Raw genomic sequence first — 24611 nt, 5'->3', positions numbered from 1 at the left:
ACCAATCAGAGCTACACCTTGGTTGACAGCGGGATATGTGAAGAAGCAGAAGCTTCACAGCATCGAACAACATTTGGCTTCATTTATCACAGACAGAATAAAAAGACAATTCATCATAATTGAAGGCATTTGTTCACTCGACTTTAGGAAATTAATTTTATTAATTTCACTTCAATGCCGCACGGAAACGGCTACCCATGGGAAAAGCGAACCAAACGCACCGAGCCAAAGCCAACCGCGAGAAACAAACAACAAACCCATATACATAAAACTGGACCGAACGGAAAGCGCAGCAAACCAGCGCCGAGCGGTATCGAAGATTGTCCCGTTCGCTTTCCCGGGGCCAACATTTAACAGCACCCTGGTAGGGGTTTTGTTTTGATGAATGGTTATTAAAATTCTGATAGACTTGTTTTCCATTTTCAATTACATCACCGGGGGCACCGAAGCCACCTCAGCGATCAGCGTGGATCGCGGATCGAACTGGACGCTAGTTTTTCCGGGCCCCGAGGACCCAAGCTCGCCGGCGGATCGATCATTTCGTCATAAACCTTATCATTACCGGCCGATCAACCGTTGCATCCGCTTCCTTCAAAAAGCGCAACCAAATCCATTAATTCCTCGCCCCGGTGTGGCCACCATAAATAAGAAACGGACCGCGGTCGGTTTATGGGCGACACGGCCGGAGAGCGTCACTGGCGAAAATGGGCTCCATTCTCGGCATAATGCCCTCATCCATTGGCCTGCCAGCAATTTTGATTTGTGACCGTTCCACACCGAAGCCGGTTCGCGCGACATCTGCCACGAGCTTGGGAGTTTTCTCAAGCCCAAAATATCCGCTAATGGTCCGAACGGACTCCCGTGATGGAACGGAAATGGGAACCTCTGATTCCTGTCGTCGGTGCAGCCACGACAGATGCAACCCTTTGCGCTGCCGTTGAAAGGGATGGTGCGCTGGAATGGGAGGCTTATTTCCACCAGCCATTGGGTCAGTATGCTAATCTCTAATTATTATCTTCCCGCTCGTTCCACCCTTCGGTCTGGTCCAGCGGTTTGGAATTAATTTGTACCAGTTTATTTTTCGGGCAAGCCGGGGTTTGATGGCCACAAGTGGCCGTGGTGCTAGAGTGATTAGTCAACCGGCCGGCTAGTTTCGGAAAAATTGTCTGGATGTCTCACTTAAGCCCCCTCGTCAGCTACTCCAGCTTCACCAGAATGTGACCCAGCGGCTTGGGAAACTCCACGTCCAATTTGGGAACCCAATCAGGTCGTTGGTGCTTCGCGTGCAGGAGGTCGTACGCGGCGCGAGAAGAAGGCATCACAATTTTGAAGCATTCCCCAAAAATCGCATTCTGACGAGGTTCGCCCGCCCGGTCGCAAAGGGCCACGCAGCAGAATGACAATGAAACCGGACCCCGGGCCGAAGTGCCCGAACGTTCCCAGACTGGCTAATGAGTCCGGTAGAGGTCCGTCGAGTGTGAGGTACAATTGGTCCGCGAGGTTGTCCCGCGAGTACTGTTAGCTTTTCCGTGGTTTCGGTGGCTCGATGTCGATCGCCTGGTGGGGTTGATTTAAATATTCAATACACCATACGCGCCGTTTGGCTGTCCGTTCGGTCCGGTACCAGCGGAAGATCGCAGGACGCCATCGAGCCCCGAGGAGAAGCCGCGAAAATGCGATTATGTCATTCGGGGGGCGGTGAAGGATATTTGCATGTTTGCTGTTCGCATTTCGAGCCATCGTACAGCGGCCAATAAACCCACAAACGGGCAAGCAAACACGAACGTGTGGCCTCACCGATGTACCGTGCCATCCGTAATGGCAGCTCCCATTTGGGCAGCCATCAATCATCGCTTGTTTGCGCCATCCATGCGAGATAAACTGTCATTTGGGACGATCGCTTCTGTCAAGCGATGCGGTTCATGGCCGGTGGCCCATCGTGATCCTCCTCGGGCGCTTCAAGCAATGCTGAGCTTTAATTAATGCAAATCGAAATCACTCACCCGTGGTGCTTTATCGATGCTCGCATTAGCTACGTTTAGAACACGCCAAAGAACGGGCACGTTTCGTTGGTTCTGGACAACCCCGAGCCGGTTAATGCCCGGAAGGTGAAATCGGACGGTGTGCGATAATGATCGCATGATGAACGACACCACGCCACGTGGTGTCCTGCCTTCATCCGCATTCGCTCCCAAACGCCAGGCCCTTAAATCCGGCCCACAAAGCCAAGGTAAAAGCAGGAGCCACAGTCATGACATGAAGTCCCCCACAATGCGCAAACAAAAGCGTGCCCTGGTGAAAAGGCGAGTTGGGCCAGTTGGGTTTTGCGCGGTAGCGCGGTTTTAGCGATCGATGCCGATGGACTGCAAGATTGATGGCTTTTAATTTGATCGCCATTCATGCGCCCTGGAAGTCGGGAACCCACTCCAACGCCGTGAATTCGCCCGAATGGCGCCGGAATGGGGTCACATTTTTGCCATTTGAGACATCCGACCGACCGATCGACCGACTTCGCTCAGCTTCCGCTGGTAACGCGGCGTAAGTTGGCGTAAGGGCCTGTAGGGAAAGGAAAACCACACCACAGGGAGCGCATAATAGTCGCCATAATTTTGTACGCCCGATGCTTAGTGGAAAGCTTCACCGAAAACAGCAAATAAAATAAGTATGGCAATAAAGAACGGGCGCGTAGGGCTCGGAGGTGGGACTGAAGGGATAAACAAAGCTCACCACTGACAGCCGGTTGGCATGTTGACATGATACGGCTGGCACTTCCCGGCTTACGCAGCCGTAGGGCTTTGGGGTTTTGGGGTTTTCCGGCCCTGCGGTGCCGCGTATCAGGCCCATTTCCAACCCACCAGCGGCGTGCTCGGTTGCAAATCAATGGTTGCACATAATTCAGCACGCAAACAGTTAGGCGCGTGGGGAGGCTCGCGTAGCCTCGCGCGGGACAGAACCGCATTTCCCACGCGGCACCACAACCGCAGAATGGATTTAATTATATTCTCGTTCGTCTGCTATCGCGCACTCCACACCGGCCTGTACGCGGGTGACGTTCCGAGCCGGCGCGGCGCAGTCCTGCCCTTCCGCACGCACGGACCCGGTGTTAGTTCCCGTTAACCGGCCAAAAGGCTCTAGCCAAGAAGCGAGGCACGCAAAAATGGAACGCGAATGACGAAACGATGGCCCCGAATTTCATCCATCCAAATCCTCCAACGCCACCCACTGCTGCTGCCGATCGTGGGGATTTTTTCTGCAACGGAAGCCCACCAAACGGACACCAGCGGGCTGGGGTGGGGAGTGATGGGGGCGCATTTAACCGTTTCCATCGCTGGGCTCTGGGCTGAGCCTGACGTCAACGAGCAGCGGAACGTTTTTGCGAAGAGCGCAACAAGCGCGACGGATTGTGGGGGTTCGTGGTTTCACTTTCGCGCAAGTCACTCGTTGCACGCGCTAAATCTCGATCGATGTTTTTGCCCGCGTGCGCCCATTTTGCGCATCGATTCCCGCTGGGGAGCTCGCGAAACCGTTGCTACTCCTCCTGGGATAGTGCCCATTGATTTAGGAAGCTTGCATCGACGATGATCAGAGCCCTTTGGATGCGACCGCCAAGGGCATTTACGCTGTTGCCACACTGGGCTAAGGTGAGCACCGCAAATAATCGGGTTTTGGTCGGGGCCCAGGCAGGATGCTGAAGGTGCTGACTAGGGCGCAGTATGATTAGTGCTCTGGATTATCGCGATTTCCCGGCCACGGCGTGGCGTAGGGCTAGTAGCCCTTTCTCCGTCGACCCTACTGGGGTTCTCGCGCGATTTGCGTCAACAATACACCCAGGTTAAATGAGTTTTTCTAATGACAAAATAATACAATTGATTATTGGTTAATGAAAATAATTTATTGTAAGTTTATGTAAATTATTCTATACAATAAATTCAAATTTCTTTTGAAATAATAAATTAATTGTAATATGCTTCTAAATTTGTACAAAAAATGAATACATATCCATTATTAATACACCTATCCCTATAATTAGCTAATAACGAGGTAATCAGCAGTAAAAAACTGTTAATAACACCGAAAGAGACTCTAATAAGTTTTCTTGGTTTGCCATATATCCTGCTTCATTTGGATGTATCCCGCCTACTTCAGAACGATTATTTTCACTCTCATCCAAAATTTATAAGTCAAACCTGCAACACTATTCGATTGTTCTGCAGATAAGCCGCTCGTTCAGAACACTGGTGTCGTTTCTCTATTCGAAACAAAAAATACTCCCATTGACACCCAAAGACAGAGCGAGACTTCTTTTGGCAACATTTTCTGCAACATAAACAACATGCTGCGTTCCCGATTCTCCCCAACAACACAACAAAAGAACCATATTTGCCTCGAAACTCAATGCTTGCCTCGGCCAGCAACCCTGCCCCACTGAAACTATCGCGCCCTTTTTCGTCTGCCCTAGTCCCTTCCCTTGTGGCCACACGCCCGAAACGATGGGAGCGAATGATTTGTGATTTCCGCGCATAATTTTTGCCGTCCGATCCTCGTCCTGGTGCCGTGCCGTTCTGGTCGAGTCCCCGCGGGTTCGGTGCCTCGCCCGGTCACCCTTCTTCACCCAGCCCCGGGTACCAAATGGCACAGAAAAGCGTGTGCAGAAAAACCCCCAGATTGCGAGTCTCGCATGTGGGAAACGCACCGATCGAAGTAGAACACTCCCGGCCGGCCGTTGGGAGGCGGACCGTGAATTGTACTCCACCGGCTGTACAGTTATTTATGCGATGGCAAACATCTCATAATTAGCGGTTGGCGGTTGACGGTATGGTCGTCATCTCTATCGGGGCCCGCGCTACATCCTAACCAGGTGCACAGGCCGAGCCCAGTCGAAAGGAACGAAACAGTGCCCAAAGAAGCCCTCGCAAAGGGTGTTCCAAAATTCTAACCCCACGACGGCACGTTCTGGACGTTCGGGAACCCGTAAAAAACCCAAAAACACCGAACGGGGTAACATTTCAAGCCCACCCAAAGGGGTCGAAGGCCGATGCCGGACGGATGAGTTAACGAAAATTATTCCCCCCCCTCTCCTTCCATGGTTCCGTTGCCTCCTTAGAGGGCCTCCTTTGCGGTGGACAGTTCGAGCCGACAGATCAATCGAGCCCCGTGACCAGACAGATCGAACCGATCGGGGCAATAATCATCATCATCATCAACATCATCGCTGCACCGAAGCGACACGGTGAAGGTGTGCTCTTTCCCTTGAGTTCCCACCAACCCAACATCGTTGCAATCCCCATCGAAGGCGGCGTCAAATCGCAGGCGCCGCTGTTACCATGCAAACGCCCTAGCAACCCAGCAACACTCCAGCTCTTGTTTTCCGTGCCGGCGGTGGCTTTTCGCTTCTCGGTGTGCGCTACAACACACCGAATTTTCGGCGTCATCACCCGACCGGACATTGGTTTTCCACGCGGGCCCAATCGGGTGTAGGAAAACCCCGGACCCGGAATCGCACCGAAAGCCGAAACGCAAGTTTAAAGTCGAAGTTCATTACAACACGTCCCCGTCGGTGATGAGTGAGCACACCGACGTCGAAGAACCGTTCTCGGACGCGACCGCGACCGCTTCCGGTCCGCGACTACCGGTCGGCGCCAGAAAGAACCGGAAGGATGTGACGGTGAAGTTTCATCTCATGAAAGCACAAGTGGTGGCCCACGCCTATCCGCGTCATCACACCCTGGACGAGGTGAAGGAGCACATCGCGTGCAAATTCCAGGTGAAATCGAAATTCCTTCTCCTGCGTCAGGCCGGAATGGAAGTGGCCGGTCACCGGCGACTTGGTGAGCTGTGCGTGAGCGAATACGACGTTTGTGACCTCGAACTACTGCTGTCCGAGGCCGCACGGCAGGAGAACGTACAACTCAACCTGAAGCTGTACTATCGGTAGGTGTTGCGGTCACCGACTCTGCGGATTGCAAACTCTTCCTCACGGAGCAGCGCATCGATCTCATCATAACTGTCCGCACGTGGATGACTGAGCGAGGTTTTGGGGCTTTCGAGATTTTTAATCGCTTTGCCACTCTGATCACACACTCATTTTGCAGCAACCTGACACTCCCGGACATCATCACCGTGCGGATCCCGGGTGAGGATGGAAAACCTCCACGCGACGTGGTGGTGGAGATCGAGAACCAGGTCATCACGAAGCCCTTCGTCGGGGGTTACATCAACAAGCTCAGCAGTAAGAACCAACCGGGGGACTTTGGTCGCTCCTTGACCTAACTCTGAGCGTATTTCCACGCCCTTTGTTTTCTCAGACATCGAGTATCATCACGCATTCACCCAGACAGGTCCTCCTGCGGATCGACTGACACAATCGGGCACTAGATTCAGCCGAGACACGCAGACCGTGTGCGAGAGGACAACCACGACCGCGATCCCGCGTTGTCAGGCCGTACAGCACTCGGCGTTGGTTGAAGCCGAGCGGAAGATCCCGGAGGGTTCGACCCGAGAACCACAACCCTACGAGACGTTCCAGGAGCTCGAACTGCGCAAGGACGTCGTCGGAAAAGTGACGCTGTTGCAGCGTAACTGGCGCCGCGTGCTCTGGAAGCGGCTGATCCGGAAGAGTGCGGCCGAGTGGAGGTAGGATTAGTGGAGATAGCTGATGAGGTCGAGGTCGAGAGACCTAATCATCCCCTAGGGTGGTAGGTGTGAAGCAATTAACGCATCTCGGTAGGTACGGTGCACACCTCTCCGAAGCTGATGGTGTTCTTGACGAATTCCGCTTTAATGGTTTCCTTCTAAGGACTTCGTTCTAAAGCGCGGGCTGTCCAGAACCCGGCGAGGTTCTGTTTGAGGTTTCTAGTTGGCTAACCGTCGGGTGCAGGGCTGTTGAAACGGCTTGCTAATGGACACATCCAAAACTGGAAAACACTATCAGACCGTGCACGCGTACATGATGGCTCCTCCGTTCTATGGGCTGGTGAAAAATGTATCTCTTATCGGATCTCAAGATCTTCGATGGCGTTCCACCACTTTTATGACATTGCGTCAGATCCATCTTTAATGATCAACACAAGGCGTGGCAACGACTCGTCAGCGTGTGCATTTTGCTGGGTCATTAATAGCTCCCTGTAACAGTGGCCCTTTAAATCTCGCATGCTGAACAGCGTTTATGGAGGGTGTTTGGCCGATTGTGGATGCACTCCCTGTACAATGCGCATCTGGGCTCTGGTCCGGTATATTCTAGCCATCAAACCTCATCCGTAAATTTGATGCATGCAGATAAAATGCCAAAAAGGCGTACCGGAACGCAATTAGCTGCGTCCGATGTGCTGGAACCCTAGACCATAAAGCGATCCAGGCCACAGCTTCGCACAATCTATTTGAGCTTGATGGATTGTTTTCTGTGCTTGCTTTCCTTCTTTTTTTGCCAATTCGTTCGACGCTCAACTGTGGGAGAACCCAGCCCTTGCCGGTCAGTTTACTTCGTTCGTTAGTTCTTCACCGGTGAGCAAATGTGGGGCCTGACGGACATGTTGGTCCTACTTGTTATTATTAGGTTAAAAAGCGGCACTACTCGAGCGGGTCTCTGGCACCGGTAGAAGAGATGCGAAGCAATCAATCTTACCTCTAGTGCGGGCCACAGCCCGAATCACGTGGTTCTTTCTCTCTACCAAACGATCGAGTGTCGCTTGCAACAATGGTGCACATTTTAGTCACTTTTTATCGAACGCAGTACGTGAATCGCTCGTTCGTTCGACGCCCGGACCCGCCACGATGCAGCCGATTTATGCGATTTTTATGCTTCCATATATTAATTGGTATCACCGTGCGGGTTATGGTGTGGTGTAAATAAAACCAAAATCGCGTGCCATCCCTGCTGCGGGAAAACCGCGCGAAACCTCGACGAGCTAATGATGGCGCGTTTATGCTCTCCCGGACGGGCCGGAATGCGGCAGATGTCCCATTAAATTGAAAACTGAACAGCTCATTAGAACGCACGGCCACGCGGCCTGAATATCACGCTTTGCGTTTCGCCCCTGTTTACGCCGGATCTGCCAATAATTGCCCCGATCGGAGTGGAGTACCGGAGGGCTCACGGGCGTCGTAGTCCTTTAGAGCTCACGGGACACCCTGTTGAGCTGGAGCTGCCGATCGCACCGATTAATCGACCGATTTGCGGGCCTCATGCGGCCACGCAGGTCTCAACCATCGTGGGCGGAACAAACCGATCCGTGATTACTACCCTTGCGTTGCGGGAAGAATTTATCGATCACTTCCTTACGCGGCCAACGTGCGATCGAGACGCGCACGGGACCACAAATTAACGAGCTTATCAAAGATTGCCTGGCGCTGAACGGATGGGAGTGTAACTGGCCTCGGTTCCCGCAACCCGGACCAAGCCTGGCTACGGTTTGCTGCTCGCGCTAGACCGCGACCTATTATGCTGCACCGTGCGGAGCATTAATTCATTACAGGGATTTGTTATGGTAATGGATATTGTCGCGCAGGGGCTGCGTTTGGGGCGGCTTCACGCATCGCTCGAAAGGTTTTTCATAATAGGAATTAAGCCGAATTAATCTCTCGCGTCAATTTATTATTTGCTTGAGTGGCTTTTGTGTGACTCGTTTGATTCCAAACTAGCGGGTTTTGTGTTGTAAATTACTATTTGCTTATGCGACGGTTGCGTGGGACGTTTAAACGACTTTACGCCTCTTGATAGAGTTTTATTTAGTTTGAGATTGGTTGGTCAAGTTGTGATACACGGAAAAATTATTGTTTCATCTCACACTAAACAAGGAAAATACTGGTTATTACGAACATTACGAAAACAAGCACTAACAAACATTACACGTATTTAAACAAATAATTAAAATAATAGCTTTCCCTGCTTCACAGAGATTTGCAGCGACAGCAGCAGCAAAATGAAATCAGCGCTAAACATTCGAAAACGCTCGCCCATAACAAAACGTGCGTCGCCCGGGCATATCCCAAGACGAACGAAGAGTTTGACGCCCTATTCGCGCAAATCCACAATTGGAAGGAAAACGAGCTGAAAATGATCCGTGAGCGGTACTCCGGCGCACCCAAAATAGCCGAGATGAACATTCTGCTGGACAAGGAGATCCAGCTGCTGAACGGCGTCGAACGGCAGCGGCGAGCTATCCGTCGGGAGCAGTCCGAAGAGGTAGTCGAGCGGCAGTTGGTCAAAATCAGTGAACCAAAACGCTGGGTCGGCTGCAACAGTAAGTACCGTCACTTCCCGGCCCACACGTGGCCGCATTTGTGGAGCTGATTGATCACGTGCGCTCTCCTGTCCGCTTACTGAAGACCGGGTCATCGAGATGGAAACACCGCAAACGCAACGGGCCCGTTTTCTACTACTCTACTATCGCCGGCTGAAGGAGGCTCCACCGTCAACCGTCGACGCAGACCCACAGGAACACGTGGCGCTGCTGGACGAGCTGTCGGACGTCATCGTCCAGGAGAGCCACCCGGCAACGGAGGAGGTACGTTCCGTTTTCCATTATCCATTTAATCATACGTTCCACATTTCGCTACCATTTTCTACTGCCCCACTCTGGTGTCTCTGTTTCGTTGGCGGCTCGGTCGGCCTTTCGCCTTGGTAGCTCGAGAACTTATTGCAGCGTGAACGGCAGCTTCTGCTGTGCCACCTGGGTGCGGAGGACCTAGCAATCTTGCGCAAGCGCCAACTGACACTGCTGGCCGACATCATACGCACCGATCCGGAAAAGGCACGCGAGAGTAAGTTCGTCTGGGGCGTTTGTGTATGTGTGTGTTTTTTTTTTGGACAATGTAACTGTTCTGGCTTTTTCACGCTTCTGCGTGACTGTTTTATCCTTCCGCTACCATGGCATCAGAGCCGGCCAATAAGCTGTGTCGCAAGTGCAAGAAACTGCGCCCAACCCACGCTTTCACCGTGCATACGCGCCAGCGTTCGGCTGACGTTTGTGGGCAGTGCAGCTCTCTGCTTGGATCGACGGTGGACATCGCGGTTTACCGGTCGATCCTGCGCGCCGTTCGACGGGATGAACGAAAGCGAGGATCCTTGGCGTCGTACGCGTTCATCATACAGGAGAACGACATCAAGCACATCGTCGAGAACATCTGGCATGGCCACTCGGTCATATCAAACGATACGGATCGTGCCGATTTGCTGCTGCCACGCTGGAACGTCGCCCAGGACTGGTCGCCGTGGAACTGCGTCTGCCTCACGGAGCAGGAGACACGTGCCCACTTGAAGCTGCAACGTCTAGATCGTTACTATCAACCTAGCGTGATGAAGGAAATCCAGAGCAAGCACGCTTTGGCCCGGTCGGTGTTTGGGCAGCTGCGCGAGATCGATCAAGAGTTCACCGAGTCCGGTGACTGGTGGCAGGTCGGACTGGACGGAAAGGTCGTGTGAATGCGGAGACCTAGCATTCGTTTTTTTTGGGTAATGTTTTATTCTCTTCTTTCTTAACGGCAAAACAAAACCCATCCTATCGCACTAGTACTGGTTTGGATTCTACTGTTTACTGGTAACGATTGACTTGAACCTTTTCTGCAAGTACTCCACGCGCTTCAGTAGTTTGTCACTGGTGCTGAACTCGTTGTACGGTATCGAGACCACGGTGTAGCCCTCCTGCTCCAGTAATCGCATGTTGAGTGTTTGTATGCCGTTCAGTGCCAAGTGCGGTCCCTGGCACATATCATGATAGTCATGCACAAGCAGCGCAATCCTAGTCGAACGAAATCAGACAGTAAACGGAATGTCACATTAATATTGCGCAAGTTGTTTGTAAACGTGGATATCCGAAGCGGCTTACCTCGTCCCTTGTTCGTGATTCTTGTCTACCGGCAGCGGTAAACATTTCTTATCCAGGACGCATTCAGCATCTAGAGAACGGATATGTATTTTACAAACATTGAACGTTGGAATCAATTGTTAAAATATTAACTCACCAATTGTGAATCCCATAGTGGTTGCTTGACTAATTTTCACCATGCTGTCCGAAGGTATTAAGCTCTTCAGTGCGTCCAACATGCCAGTCACAAGGATTCGCTTGTCTTTCGACGGTTCGAATGGGACGAAGAGATCCGCTTGATGGCTGGCCAAAAGGGTTTCCTTCGCACCAGAGACACGCTTAGCAGCGGCGGCCAGATTAAGGAGCTTCATCTTCATCGAAGGCTGAAGATTGCCGTTTCGCTCGTCTTGCAATTTGTGAAAAAAATCGGAACTCAGAACCGATGTTAACTGCGCGCTGGTTACACAGTTTAGGATCGTAAGCGACCACACCGTATTCAACCAATCGACCGAACGTATAAAATCATTCTCTGACACGTTAGCGACTAGCTTCACCTTTAATGTGTCCATGCTCATGGGCTCGTAGTTAAGCGTTGCCAATGACAGAAACAACGATCCAAGCTGGGTTGGTTTGATGAGTTCATGGTGAGTTGCGATCCAGCTGCAAAGATTATCCAGCACGGTTCCATCTCGGTACCGAAGCATGCCGAGACTCGTCAGAATCGACACTACAGGCGCTATTTTGTCCGTGTTTTTTGGTAGTTCTTGATCCAAATCGGCGCACACCCGGCCCGTCAGTACGACGTCACGATAGTTTAGGCAAGCCATCGCGTACAGCAGGTCGCTGCATTCTTTCAGGTTCAGATGTCCCGGATTACTTGAAATGTTAAATGATAACGAACGCAGCAACGGAATGCTTCGTTTTTTCTTCATAGCCAACGAGGACATAACTTTGATCATTTGGGGTAGCGTGAGTCCAGCGACAAGCTTAGCCGCTTCATCATTCGCCGTGATGCCGAGCACGGTCTGGAGATCGTCACCCTGAAGTTCGCTTATTTTTGTCGAGTGACTGACCTTTCCAGCCGTACGCTGCGCGCTCGTTCGTCCCAGCAGACTACATAGATTCACAAAACGTGAATCGTTTTCAAAGTCGGATAAACTTGCCTTCCGTATTGAGCTCCATTCGGCCAAAATTGAAACTATCTACAAGGGAATCGAATAAGAATCGTGTGAACTCTTCCATTGCAACCACCAATCCATGCGGACATACCTTTAGAGCTTGCTTTCGATTGACTTTTGTTACATCGGCCACGGCAAGAATTTCTTTTACAGTGTTTGCTTTCAGAATCATTTCATCAATCTGAACGTCTTGTTTTGTATCGCCAACATTGGCGATGGGGTCTTCCCAACTAACTTCTTCATTGCGCAAGGAAGCAAAAGCCGCGGCGACGATGGGATCTACAACAGTAATGTAAGTACATCACTTCAATGATAGATAAATTAAGCATATTTGATCATTACTCTTTGAACCACTCGCCACACTGCTTGATCCTGGTGTGTTGCGGTTGGGGTTTGGTTGTACTTTTTTCCGATCGCCGTTAGCATCTACTGCAAGTACTTTAGCCGATATTGCACTGGTGGATGCACTGTAGCTGCGATTGATTAAACAGTAGCCGATACTTCGACTTATTCCTCGTAATCCTAACATATCTAATAGTTTGATAGAAGTAAAAAATCACAGTTTACACCCGGGTTAATAAGTTTTTATGTAATATGTTTATCTGCTCGTGCAGCACACAGCAGCGAATGTGTTTTCATCGCTACTTATACTGGTTCCAGTAGTACGAACACAAAAAAAAAGCCTCCACGTGCAAGATTTGCAGTATATTTATACTTACTGCTATTTTCTAATTTTGCACCAAGAAATAAGTTAAAGTCCTTAAAAATTAAACTAGCGCAGAAATTCTTCCTTCAAAACATGTCAAATCAAAGACATGCCGGAACTGACAATCCGATCCTGTACAGTGTGGCTCGTGCATCCAGCAAATATATATCATTATTCGTTAGCCATTGTATAAGAAGTTATTTACTGCATTAAATACTTAGAATAAATAATTGGAAAATATGTACGGAACCAATAAAACCTGATTTAATCTGAGTTAGAAATATTGTACCTCTAAACTTAAACCATAGTTACAAAAAACAAATAATCAAATATTATGTAATAACGCTTTACTATACTGTGCAATCATTTTAAAATAATAACTAATCAATTGAAGAATGGTACAACTAGTATTGCAACACAGCGTTAAAGTAATAATTTAAATATTTTCAAATACATATCTCCAAGTGTATCAGAAATCAGTTTGGAGCCCACCTTTTTTTCACTGACATTTCAAAAGGCCACCAAACGTCAGATTTAATCGTGAGAATCGTAGGGAAAAATAGTAAAAAAGTTGTTGCCTACTACCAGTGCCCAAAGATTCGTTTTGTTTCGTCTTTAATTTTCACTTTGAATTAGCTTTCATGTTACTCCGTTCGTAAGTTGTCCAATAGGGCAAACTGTATTGTTTTATCCATCGCGACCGTGTACAAACTAAGTCCACTGTTACGTTTGCTCCGATTCAATTCCGTTCGGTTTGGTTAAGTGTGATTGTTGCACTCCTTCAGATCGAGTAGTTGTTTGGATAAGGAGAATCGATCAACACAAACTGGACTATAGAATTCAATCCGTGCCTAGACGATCACTTACCGCAAGTGTTGATTGAAGCTGCCAGTAGACTCGCTAATCCTGCGAGGCCCTCAGTAGTGAGCCGTTGTATTGATTGGGGTGCGGATATAGGGAAGTTCCACCCAGCGCAATGAGCTTCTTGTTGTAAGTATTCAACCGTGTCATCCCCTAGAAGAGATCGCACAGCTACATACAATCGCCAATTTTCCCTACCTACTAACTCATTCCTTCTGGGTTTTTGCAGTCGCTCGAGCAAAACATTTAAACCAAAGAAAAACATTCCAGAAGGTACACACCAGTATGATCTTATGAAACATGCCGCTGCTACGCTCGGTTCCGGCAACTTGCGGAATGCAGTACAGCTTCCGGATGGTGAAGATCTCAACGAATGGGTCGCAGTCAATAGTAAGTATTTGTTGAAAGGATATAAAAAGTTCCTCATGATATGCACGCAATAGTTTCGTTAGTTTACTCTTTAGCTAAATGGCACGTTCGGAGATTCCATTGATAACAGACAAGATAAATATAGCTTTTCATTCAGTGTCAAACATAATGCATGTTTCATTCCACCGCAGGGTGGCTATTTTGAATTGGTTGATCCGTTTCTTACGGGAATGTAATTACGTTTTACACTAATGAGCTACATGTGATTCTATTTTTAGCGGTAGATTTTTTCAATCAAATCAACATGCTGTACGGCACTATAACGGAGTTCTGTACCGAAGACACTTGTGGCATCATGTCTGCTGGTCCAAAGTACGAGTACCATTGGGCGGATGGACAAACGGTGAAGAAACCGATAAAGTGCAGCGCGCCTAAGTACATCGACTACCTTATGACGTGGGTGCAAGATCAACTAGACGATGAGACGCTGTTTCCTTCGAAAATTGGTGTGCCGTTCCCGAAGAACTTTATTAATATCGCCAAAACGATCCTCAAGCGATTGTTCCGCGTGTACGCCCACATCTACCATCAACACTTTCCTGAAGTGGTACGATTGAGCGAGGAAGCGCATCTCAATACTTCATTTAAACATTTCATCTACTTTGTACAAGAGTTCAACCTTATCGATCGTCGTGAATTAGCACCTTTGCAAGATCTTATTGATAAGCTCATCACAAAAGACGGTCGATAAACAAAAAGTCATTATTATTTTCCCCCGAAACTGGTCATACACCCATGTTTATGGTAAAACTTTTCATCCTGCCAGCGGATAAGATTACTCTTGTCCGTCTCCCAGCACCCAATTGTCTCCGAACACACTCACTAAGCTAATTTATTTTTTACTGCTACTAGAGATCGAATGTTTTTATTAAAGTACGATTTTAAATTTAAGCTTTTACCAGCATGTATCCGAAGCTGTCGCTAGTAATGTGCTGAAAATCCCTTCGAAGACGCTTCGGAGTCTCGTTGCATTGCGTTTCAGTGGCGGCGTTTTATGAAAGCGTATCCTCTGGCTCGAACAATGACTTCTGTATCGTTAGCAAGACATTGCACATTGTATATATCGTTGATAGTTATCTCCTATGTTTCCTTGGGTTTTCTTGTTTGTTTGTCACCAGGAATCTAGATCTTCAACCGCCCATTACTCAGTAAGAGACATTATGCGGCATTGATAATTGGGAGCATAGCGGCATTAGCAGCCTCATTGATCAAATCTTGTGGGACTTTCCACGACCGAATTGAATACTGGTTAAATAAATAGTATATTTTAAAATCAAATTCATTGAAAGGAATGGCACGGCTAGTAGGATGGAACGTTAGGCATTAGCGATCGGGAAACGAATTTGTAAAAAAATGATATATGTACCGTTAATTTCTACGCATTCTACATCTCCCACGAGTGGCATCAGAATAAGCTCTATTCAGTATACCAGAAGGAAATGGAAATTCATCTTCCACTTCGATTTTTTGTGCGTGTATCCAATATTGTGCAAATATGTTACTCAGAAGAAAGTCACGCATGTAGACAACTATCGGACAGGGTCCAGTCAGGACAAAAGATTCTACGTTTCGCTTAAGAGCAAACCACGCTGATCGTGGATGATAAACCAGCGGACAAAAGAGTATAAAAGATAAATGGTGTAAAATATGCTAAAAGCAACACCAACAATGACTGATAACGAAAAAAGGCACAGGGCAGCAAAGAAAGATAGGCTACAACACATTGATGATAATAATATATATACACAAGCGTACTCAGCAACTTGTACACCACATATGTCGCGGCAATCCCCTCTCGCTGCTTGGGTCTCACAGGCTCAGCTGCTGCTCTAACGAGGATTCACATAGTGCGTTTTTTTTCAGGGTCGAAAATGTAAAGATAGTTTAAGGGCGCACTTTTAGATTTCAAAATTGAATCTTTGCGGGCGGAGTTGGTGCCAGCTAAAGCAGCAGCTTGTGAACACATTAAAACAGTACCGTAGAGTTCTTTTAAACATTGTGTCTTGTATAAACGGTTACCGGTTTGGCATATTGAAAGAAAAGTATCTATTTTATGTTACCAGGATCACGATCAACAATACTTCGCAGCATTTTCGCAAAATGGGTAGTATTATCTTCGATTTGGCATATGAATCGGCTAAAATGCTTCAGAACAGTGCAATTTCGCATTTTTGCTTAACTTCATGATTAGTTACTAAAGATGACTGAAATTATTAATCCGGTTATGTGCCGATGTTCACAGGTGTATGGTTGCAGTGCAGATGCTGCAAACGATATATGCAGCAGTAGTGTCTTCGGTACTTTAGACATTGCCGTAGAAGTATTTTTCCCGTCCTTGGATGAGGCTACCAAAGCTGTTGGTCATTCATACCTAGCCTATCTAAAATATTAATACTTGGAGAAAATTGTTCTGCAACCCCTCTTCGCTTCCTTTCTCTCCCTACTCCCTTCGCTTTGCTTGAGATTTTTTTGGGCAGGAGATTTCATGGAAGACAAATCGACCACCAATCAAATCTTTACACTCAAATCCTGCAGAAATGTCACCTCGCACCACGTGTCACTGACCATGGATCAGTCCATGTACCAGTTCGGTTTCCCAGCTAAACTAATACGGATGTTAATGGTAACAACGCACGAAATGCGTGATATATTGACCTATGATTAATTCGGTCCTTTACGAACATGCATCATCCACTTGGAGAACGTAAACGCTTTTGTCGTCTATGAGCAACGAAGGCGGTGAAGGAAGGAAGGAGATCTTCGAGAAACGCAGGTTGATAAACCGGACATCCCAACGGAAACAAATGCACGTAGCTTCAACGAAAATCCCAGAGAGCCTAAAGCGAAGAAGACCACCGCCAAACTAACCCAGAGCTCATTGGTAAGAAAATTGCGCAACAATTACAATTACAATGTTAAAATTACATTAAATGGTTCCTGTTACCTAACCATAGGCAAGCAAATGATCTAAATGCACAACATGACAGAGCAGACAAAAAACAGCAAGGTTGAAGCAAAAACTTAAGAGCGAACATTTGCACAACATCCCATCTAAAAGCTTATTTCCACAATTAAATCCACGATGCAATGACTATGGTGAAAACATAAAGCGCAAAACGATGTTCATGCTTGCACGAGGATATGATTACTTCTCTGCAGCTGGTTCAAATCAAGCAAACAAGTATTAGACCATAAACACAGGCATACTTACGCTGAAAATTCTGATCTGTGAAACACTAAAAAAAAGCAGAAAATATAAAATCAATCAGTTGCGAAGTGTATCTGAATATTTCACACTCAGGTAAGAAGAATAAGATATTTAAATAGAAAGTTGTGTCACTTATAGAACGAGAAAAGTGCTTTTCACGAGTCACAGAATTAAATTTGTTGAAAAATATTTACCCCATTCAGCTGCATGGAAGCTTTTGTTTCTTGAGGTATTTTTCATATGTCCAAATTTCATGTCTCGAATATGGGCTAGAACATGTTCAGAGACTTTCTTTGTTGCCAATTAGGTATGCAAGTATGGCGCACATTAACTTATTTCCGTTATTAAGACAACAACCACCGCTACCGGCGGATAATATAACCTGAAGCTATTCATCAATTCCATCACCATGTGACCCAGAGCCTTGAAAGCAGCATAAAACTATAGCAATTGAGATCGCGCTTTTTTTCCTCGTGCTAGAATTATGAATTTTTCCAGCTCTTTTGAAATTTAAATTTCATCCCCTAAAGTGTAAAGCCGACCTGGAATCGCCGAGTTATGACGGAATTTTGTAACACCCAAAGTGCGCCAATAGACTGCAAACAAAATGTGACGAAGTTTCGCGCCGAAAAGAGGAGGCCTCACCGCCTTTCACACCATCCCAGAAAAGAATGGGTTGCGATGTGCGATAGCGTGGAAAATATTACATCCCGGCTCGGTTACAGCTCTGTTTTATTCAACGCCTTACTCGACACCGCGCTTGATATAAAACGGCACCGGGCATCGCAAAAGCGAAAAGCCACAAAAACGAAACCTGCGTCCCCTGGGTCATGCAGCCCAAATGTGTGCCATTTAGGTGGAAAACAGTTTCTCGGAGCCCCAAGTTCTTATTTTCCGCCGACGGTGAAAAACGGCCGATCGCTCGTTGCATCAACCTGCTGTTGCTGTTGACCTTATTTCACCTTCCGCACCCGAATGTGTGTACTTTTCCCGGACCAAACCGCTCACGTTGGTTGGCCCAGTGGCCCAGAGGAGATTCTGAGAGATTTAAATTATTTACCTCATTTACGCGTGCACCAGAGCTTCGCTGCACCTGTAGAGATCGTTTGGGCCTGATGCCGCATGTAAAGGGAACACGCAGCGGCCGGATCTCCGGTTTCACACCCGGTACACCTTTCGGTGTAAGCGTGCACTGAGACGAACCTTACCGGCTGGTCCTGATGCTGGAGCACTGGAGATGTGTATCAGACATTCCCACTCTTCCTGTGGCGAAAGGCAGATAGCGACGGAATAAAGGGCAATCGGAACCGTTGGCATACCGTTACGCATAGATCGGGGAAACGCGAGGGCTGAAAGGTACGAGCGTTGAAGTCTTTTGAAGGCGTTTTCGCGCTGTCATGAATCATAATTAAATTACAATCCGCTCAGCAACCACCTCTTTACTGGCGCTTATTTATCTTGCATTCGCGAGCCTGGCGTATTCAAACGTTGCATATTCTTGGGCCATAATTTAAACCTATTTTGTAGCTCATTTGTGCCACATTGAAAGTGTTTCCTGTTCCATTTTAAGTTTTTGCAGCCGTCATATTATTCTCTATTATAATGCATCAGACAATGCAACCATATTCATTTTTATGTTTTATTCAATCATATATTAACTGTTGTATTTCGCATAAAAAATTACATGATGCTTTCACGTATTGATTTCATGAAAATTAAATTATATAATTATTAATATTGAACATATTAAAAATTCTCGATCTTCTGTTGAGCATTCAGTACTACACAAAAAATCAATGCAAAGGGGACACGGACTTTAAAACCCTGGACTAGTGCTCAAACTTGTAACAGTATCAGCATTCCGTCACCGATTGTAACACTCTTACCTCATGCGTAATCCAAATTTGTATATTTGCACAATGTTTTAGCAAAAAATGGCGACGTTTAGCGCAATCATCGATAACAATCTGCACCCTTCGCGAACAACTCTAATGACATGGCCGAGTGAAATGATTGCGTGTCGTGTCTCGCCTATTGTTGCCAGTGAAAATAAGCATAATCGCGCATAGGGACACTAAAATTAGACGATAATTCAATGTGTCGGATTGCTAAAAAGAAGAAACAACGAACCGCACGACATTATTGCCTTCTTACAATGCCGAGCATATTCCTAACAGCATTATTGCAGCATGTTACACAAAAATCGACACGTTGCCAGCAACAAACGGCCCCTCAATGTCGAAGCAACAAGCAGAGTACATATATCAAAGGCGGAATAGTCAAACCGAGACGCAAACGCGCGGAGACCTTTTACCACACACAATCAGATTCACTTTCTGTCGATTTCTGTGTTAGGGAAATGAATGCCCATTGTCTTTTCAATTGGAAGATAATTCGTTTCATGTGCGATTTGCCACGTTTTCGCTCTGCCTCCCGAAATGCTTAGTCTCATACTAAGGGGTCACAACATGTCGTCTCTGCGGAATGTCGGCTTTTCGATGGTACCAATGCTTTTATTGTTTTCGCATTTTCCTACCGTTCCGGTAGCTTGACAACCCGGGTAGAGGTTGCACTCGTTCATCTGCACCTTGCAAGCCCTTTTTCCCGGCCCCGTTGTTACGGTACACCCTTGGAGGAAAATTTATGAAGAAAAACGATCGGTTGCAAGGGCCACGCTTTTTTTAAGGTTACCCCGTTCCTTGGAAGTGTTTTCTAATCCCGTTCCTCGACATCCACTGTCACTCGTGCTACAAGGCAGTTGGCCCAAACTCGCGTGCTAGGCGGCCACTATCAGTGAATTACGGATCGCATCACTACAGAAACCGCAAACTACAGTAGCAAATTGCAAGGCAACAAACGTGAATTAAGTTTATTGTTTCACTCAAACCTATGCGAATCTATCCCTTGAACACTTTTCGAGAAGTTTCGACTATTTCATGTACCCTATATCGCTTCTTCGTTTGCGGAAAATGAAAGTATACAACTTGTCGCCAGCTGGTAATAAATTTGTGTGCTCCAAATTGGAATTAATTTTTACGAGATTAAAAAGCCAAATAATCTACATTAGCTTGATAACGTCTTTATAGCTTTGTATAAGTAATTATATAAATTGTTTACGCAAAACGGCTACCTGCAACCAGAGTTACTACAAAAAAAATAATTTGTAAAGGCCTTAAAAAGGCGTAAAATAATTATTCTGAAACAGCATAAAAATTACTAGCACCCAAATAGACTAGCGAGCTTTACGAAACGGAAAACTATTTTCTCGACACACGCTTACCGCCCAGATACACTCAAAGGAAGTGCCACAGAATACCACACATCGGCGATTACTGATCCGGAACGCAAGAACCAACCCCAAGAAGAATTCAAGCAACTCAGGGCAAAACAGGTCTTAAAACTACCTCTGGCCCTAACATAGACGCATTTTCCCTGACGGGGGAGGAAGACACATTTCACGCAACGTGATTTGTATTCTTTTTTTTTTCTACGCTCGCCTCTTCACTTTTCCTCGGGACCGTGTTCCTGTTCCAGCACATTTTCAATGCCGTTTTGCCCCGATCTCCAAACGACCTGTTGCATCTGACTTGCAGCCACGAGGAAAACGGCCATGCTGCGGTGGCGCTACCAAACCAACCAAATCCCTAGCGACCATACCGCCCTGCTTCTTGTTTGCAGCCCTTCCGACACCTCTCGGCGCCCTGGATGGGATGGAAGATGTGCCACAAAGTGGAACTGGAAATGAAAAAAAAAGATACGATAAAGAGAGGGGAGCCCATGTTAGGATGCATGCTGGGAAAAGCTTCCCTCCTTTTTCAATCGTTGGTTTCGGTCGGAGGTGGCTTCCACTTTCGGTTGGGAGTGCTTCAGTCTACGGATAACTTTCGACGGCGCAGCTCCCATAGCGGTGGCTATGCACTTGTTTTCGCCAGTGAGGGACCAGGTTTAACGACACTGAGCCCAGAGTTTGCTGTTCCCGAATGTGTTATACAACGCTTTGGCCTCCAGAGCTGTGATAAATGCTGGAACTGTTACCCGAATGATATATTAGTGCGAAAATTCTTTACTTGTGTGATCAAACATCCTTGAAGATTCGTTTCGGAATGTGTCATCAACTTTGGATCATTATCCTGTGCTTTGCTACGTCCAGTTTGGTTTTAGGTGAGCAGCATATGGTGGAAAACCTTTGTATTGCGTGTTGTACAGTACGCGAAAAGCGTCTGGAAAAGTATTCATAAGTTCACCATGATGAGACGACGCCTCTCTTGTATATATAGCTTCATGAGTTACAACGAAAAATACGTCTACCTACGATCAGTGCCCTGCGCAGCTTGGGAATGGTGTGATGTAATTGCTGCAGTTAAATACCCCAGCGTTCATTAGCCATTGTTTCATTTTCATTTGCCGAATCTTTGAAGGTGATAGTGAGAAAATGAAAAGTCGAGTAATACAATAGATCCAGTTCATCCGTAACTTTTCCTAGCTCCCCTAAATATCATAGGATGATCAAAAGAGTTTGTGTTACCATCGAGTGATGTTACATTGAAAATTCAAACTGTGATTTAAAAACCGTGCGTTTAGAAAAATGTGTAAGCCCTTGGAAAACAAATTGAACAATGTGCAAATCAAATTTAGAAAGTGCAGACATAATGTTTTATATCAAAAACAATTGCAACGATATAAGTTGTACCAATCAACTATAATTGTGCTTTTGATTGGTTAGAAAATTCAAACCATGAATAATACATACTCAAATAACGCTGGCACATTCGTAAAAATAATTAAACTATTTATTGTAATTAATTTGCAATCTATAATCAATCTTCATACATGCCTACTTATCGGTGGCTAACCAACCGCCTAATGGTCTTGGCGTGCTCCAAAAGAAACCAAAACCGCTAGCGGTCGAGTTTCAACGTTTATAAATCCAAGTTATCAGTCAACAAGGCAACAAACTAAAACACAGTTTCAAATTACGAACTTTATTCAAATTACAAAGTTTTTTCTTGCAATAAAGCAATACGAAAGATGTCTTTGAGCTAACAATTAAATATTTCTGTTAACATTCTCAACAAATACACAGGACGCACCAGAACAATTCGAAATCTCTACGGCCAACGGTGTGCCAACAGGTTAGAATCAGCACTTGATACAACTCTTCGTCGAAGCCAACAACGATCCGGGTCCACCGTACGTGTGAGAAGCATTCAATATTATTTTTCATGCGTACTAGGCGAATGCCATCATGATTTACTTCTTTGTTTCTCCAACCCTACAGTCTATCATTGATTTTTCGGACAATGGTGCACCAACTCGACCTACGCTGTTCGGATCCTCTGGGCAGCGATCCCCATTTAGTAGCAATAATTACAACGAGGAAATCCAACAAATAGTTTCTGACTATAAGCAGAAGCTAAGCGACATGCCTCATAACACCGCAGGACCATTCTTTCAATCCTCAGGATCTTCAAATTTAGGAGCGGCTCAAGTTGAAGTGGCAAATCTAAGAGTAAGAATCCCACAAAATCATCAGTGGGTAGTGGTGGACCGATGCCAATTCATCGAACACAATCGTACACTCGACACAAAGCTTGAGTTTCCTGATCTGCAAATAAGCGGCCGCGTGATCATGCATCCATCGGGAGGGCGATGTGATATGATTTTACGACTCCGCCGTGCCGGAATTGAATTTCGCACAATTCCACTTATTCCTTCTGGCCTCGGCGAACGAAGCCGACAGGCCAACGTTAGAACGGATTCCCATTTTTCTGAACCTGGGTTCATTTCCGTCTTCGCGCACAGCTGCGAGGGACCAAGTGGTATTAAATATCGCATCAACTCCAAACGTCGTCACTTCTTCAATAGACAACCACCGGGCGCAGCTTCGTACTATGGACAAGATCGTCGAAGATCACTGGATTACATGAGCGATGATTTTACCGCCAGCGATGGAACAAACGATTTGTTCAAATTGAACGATGGTGACACCCTGTTTCTATCGCCCTCTACATTCGTTGACATAGACAATGACCGAGACGAAAATGTGCAAGCAACATCAAACGTTGATTCGGACCCTAACAGCAGGACATTCTTCGCCGAAAGGAATCCTTTCTCCTACTCGACCTACGGCGCTACTAGCAGCTACGGTAATGGAGCAGTGAACACTAATTCAGATAAGGGATGGCAAAATGTTGAAACAAATGAGGCTTTGGACGACGCATATTCCAATGAAATCGACAATCTTTTTTCCAAGGGGGTACGAGGTCTATTGACAACTTACATGCAAAAAGCGCTACAGCCAGCTATCAAGGAAACATTAATGGAGAGCATGGGTTACACATTATCGTACGGTTAAATAATAACGTCGTTAAAAAACGTTTATTTGTAATAAATTATTTATAATATCGGTTAAACAAATGTGTATGGATATTTCATTTTTGAAGAAATTCGCAACCATCTAGGAGTCGCCAAAAATCGGTAAACGCTTTCCATCATCTTGGCGCGCTAATACATCCATTCAAATGGTATACTACTAGGTACTAGCTATATAATGTAGAAATGATGTATACGTTTATAATCGGGCTTCATTATTCTCATTGACCACATTGGATACTTTTTTCAACCAATTAATACTTACAATGTTGTATAGACGAGAGATGGCCACATTAACCGTTATCGATATCAATGGAAATGTATTTCCAAAACCTGCTACTTGCGTAATACATTATTATACATCATTTGGCAGCTTTCTGCATTATCGTAGTGATAGGATTTCTGGAAAACAAATATAATATACATATATATATAATTTTTTTTTATTTCAAAATGGGTAGCACCATGTGAATACTATTTTAACCTACATCAAAATCAAAATCACTGACTAGAGACGATTCTTTGGAGGCATGCTTTGAATCAGATACATGCCGAGTTTGTTGTTTACTCGCCACCTCATCGTCAAATTTCCGATTGCGCTTATTTGTTTGCGACATTTCTCTTTTACTATCTTTCTCAGTTTCCTTCAACTGCAACTGTAACTTCCTGCACTGCTCGTCTTTTGCGTTTAACTCTTTCGACATATCAATTAGCGTTACTTCTATTTGGGCGCATTTGTCTTCATTTTGATCTTTCTCATTTACCAAACCTGTGATCATATTTTCCATGTTCTTAATTTTATGTTCCCAGTCCTGTGTGGCATCTTTCAACTGTTGTTGGAGCACATGTTGTTGTTTCGCAAACTCTTGTTGGATTTTACACGATTCTGAGTCACCTTTTTGCTTTAGTTGGAGAATTTTTCGTTCCAGTGATTTATGCTCTAATTGTAGATCATTGTTTACCGTCGAGTGCTCGTTTATTTTCTCTATAACTTTTTTCAATTCCTCCTTCTGCTGCTTCATACGATTTTCTTTTTCGAGGATTTTATTTTTGCT

The 24611-nt window shown here is 46.2% G+C and overlaps 4 protein-coding genes across 4 annotated transcripts; 3 read left to right on the top strand and 1 right to left on the bottom strand.

Moving 5' to 3' along the window:
• The first annotated feature begins 5560 nt into the window (after window positions 1-5560).
• On the top strand, window positions 5561-10420 carry LOC128731944 (IQ and ubiquitin-like domain-containing protein). The gene is made up of 7 exons (XM_053825106.1): window positions 5561-5931; window positions 6093-6229; window positions 6306-6633; window positions 8893-9239; window positions 9325-9503; window positions 9624-9759; window positions 9876-10420. The coding sequence occupies exons 1-7, from the start codon at window positions 5561-5563 to the stop codon at window positions 10418-10420; spliced, it is 2043 nt and encodes a 680-aa protein (XP_053681081.1).
• Window positions 10421-10506: 86 nt separating this feature from the next.
• Window positions 10507-12509, bottom strand: LOC128732023 (FAST kinase domain-containing protein 3, mitochondrial). The gene is made up of 5 exons (XM_053825181.1): window positions 12323-12509; window positions 12072-12259; window positions 10960-12004; window positions 10824-10893; window positions 10507-10736 (listed from the first exon to the last, which is right to left on the bottom strand). Exons 1-5 carry the CDS (start codon window positions 12507-12509, stop codon window positions 10523-10525), a joined length of 1704 nt encoding a protein of 567 aa, XP_053681156.1. The 3' UTR covers window positions 10507-10522.
• A 1072-nt stretch (window positions 12510-13581) lies between these two features.
• LOC128730424 (MOB kinase activator-like 1) lies at window positions 13582-15023 on the top strand. Its single transcript, XM_053823472.1, has 3 exons — window positions 13582-13676; window positions 13777-13937; window positions 14195-15023. Exons 1-3 carry the CDS (start codon window positions 13663-13665, stop codon window positions 14665-14667), a joined length of 648 nt encoding a protein of 215 aa, XP_053679447.1. The 5' UTR covers window positions 13582-13662; the 3' UTR covers window positions 14668-15023.
• LOC128731933 (uncharacterized) lies at window positions 14880-23539 on the top strand. Its single transcript, XM_053825094.1, has 4 exons — window positions 14880-14900; window positions 21276-21345; window positions 22268-22374; window positions 22463-23539. Exons 1-4 carry the CDS (start codon window positions 14880-14882, stop codon window positions 23537-23539), a joined length of 1275 nt encoding a protein of 424 aa, XP_053681069.1.
• The last annotated feature ends 1072 nt before the right edge of the window (window positions 23540-24611 follow it).

Source organism: Anopheles nili, chromosome 2, assembly GCF_943737925.1.
Source record: "Anopheles nili chromosome 2, idAnoNiliSN_F5_01, whole genome shotgun sequence".
In the NCBI taxonomy this organism is placed as follows: Eukaryota; Metazoa; Arthropoda; class Insecta; order Diptera; family Culicidae; genus Anopheles; species Anopheles nili.
This window is presented reverse-complemented; position numbering and strand designations above follow the sequence as displayed.

Bases quoted from the DNA above. Each gene is read 5' to 3' on its own strand.
- LOC128731944 (XM_053825106.1), top strand. From the start codon at position 5,561: ATGAGTGAGCACACCGACGTCGAAGAACCGTTCTCGGACGCGACCGCG. The intron at 9,240-9,324 runs GTAAGTACCGTC...CGCTTACTGAAG, and splicing joins ACGCTGGGTCGGCTGCAACA to ACCGGGTCATCGAGATGGAA. The intron at 9,504-9,623 runs GTACGTTCCGTT...TCGCCTTGGTAG, and splicing joins GCCACCCGGCAACGGAGGAG to CTCGAGAACTTATTGCAGCG.
- LOC128732023 (XM_053825181.1), bottom strand. From the start codon at position 12,509: ATGTTAGGATTACGAGGAATAAGTCGAAGTATCGGCTACTGTTTAATC. The intron at 12,260-12,322 runs GTAATGATCAAA...TTACTGTTGTAG, and splicing joins TGTGGCGAGTGGTTCAAAGA to ATCCCATCGTCGCCGCGGCT. The intron at 10,894-10,959 runs GTGAGTTAATAT...TCCGTTCTCTAG, and splicing joins CACTATGGGATTCACAATTG to ATGCTGAATGCGTCCTGGAT.
- LOC128730424 (XM_053823472.1), top strand. The intron at 13,938-14,194 runs GTAAGTATTTGT...TTCTATTTTTAG, and splicing joins CGAATGGGTCGCAGTCAATA to CGGTAGATTTTTTCAATCAA.
- LOC128731933 (XM_053825094.1), top strand. From the start codon at position 14,880: ATGTATCCGAAGCTGTCGCTA. The intron at 14,901-21,275 runs GTAATGTGCTGA...ACATCCTTGAAG, and splicing joins TGTATCCGAAGCTGTCGCTA to ATTCGTTTCGGAATGTGTCA. The intron at 22,375-22,462 runs GTACGTGTGAGA...CCAACCCTACAG, and splicing joins AACAACGATCCGGGTCCACC to TCTATCATTGATTTTTCGGA.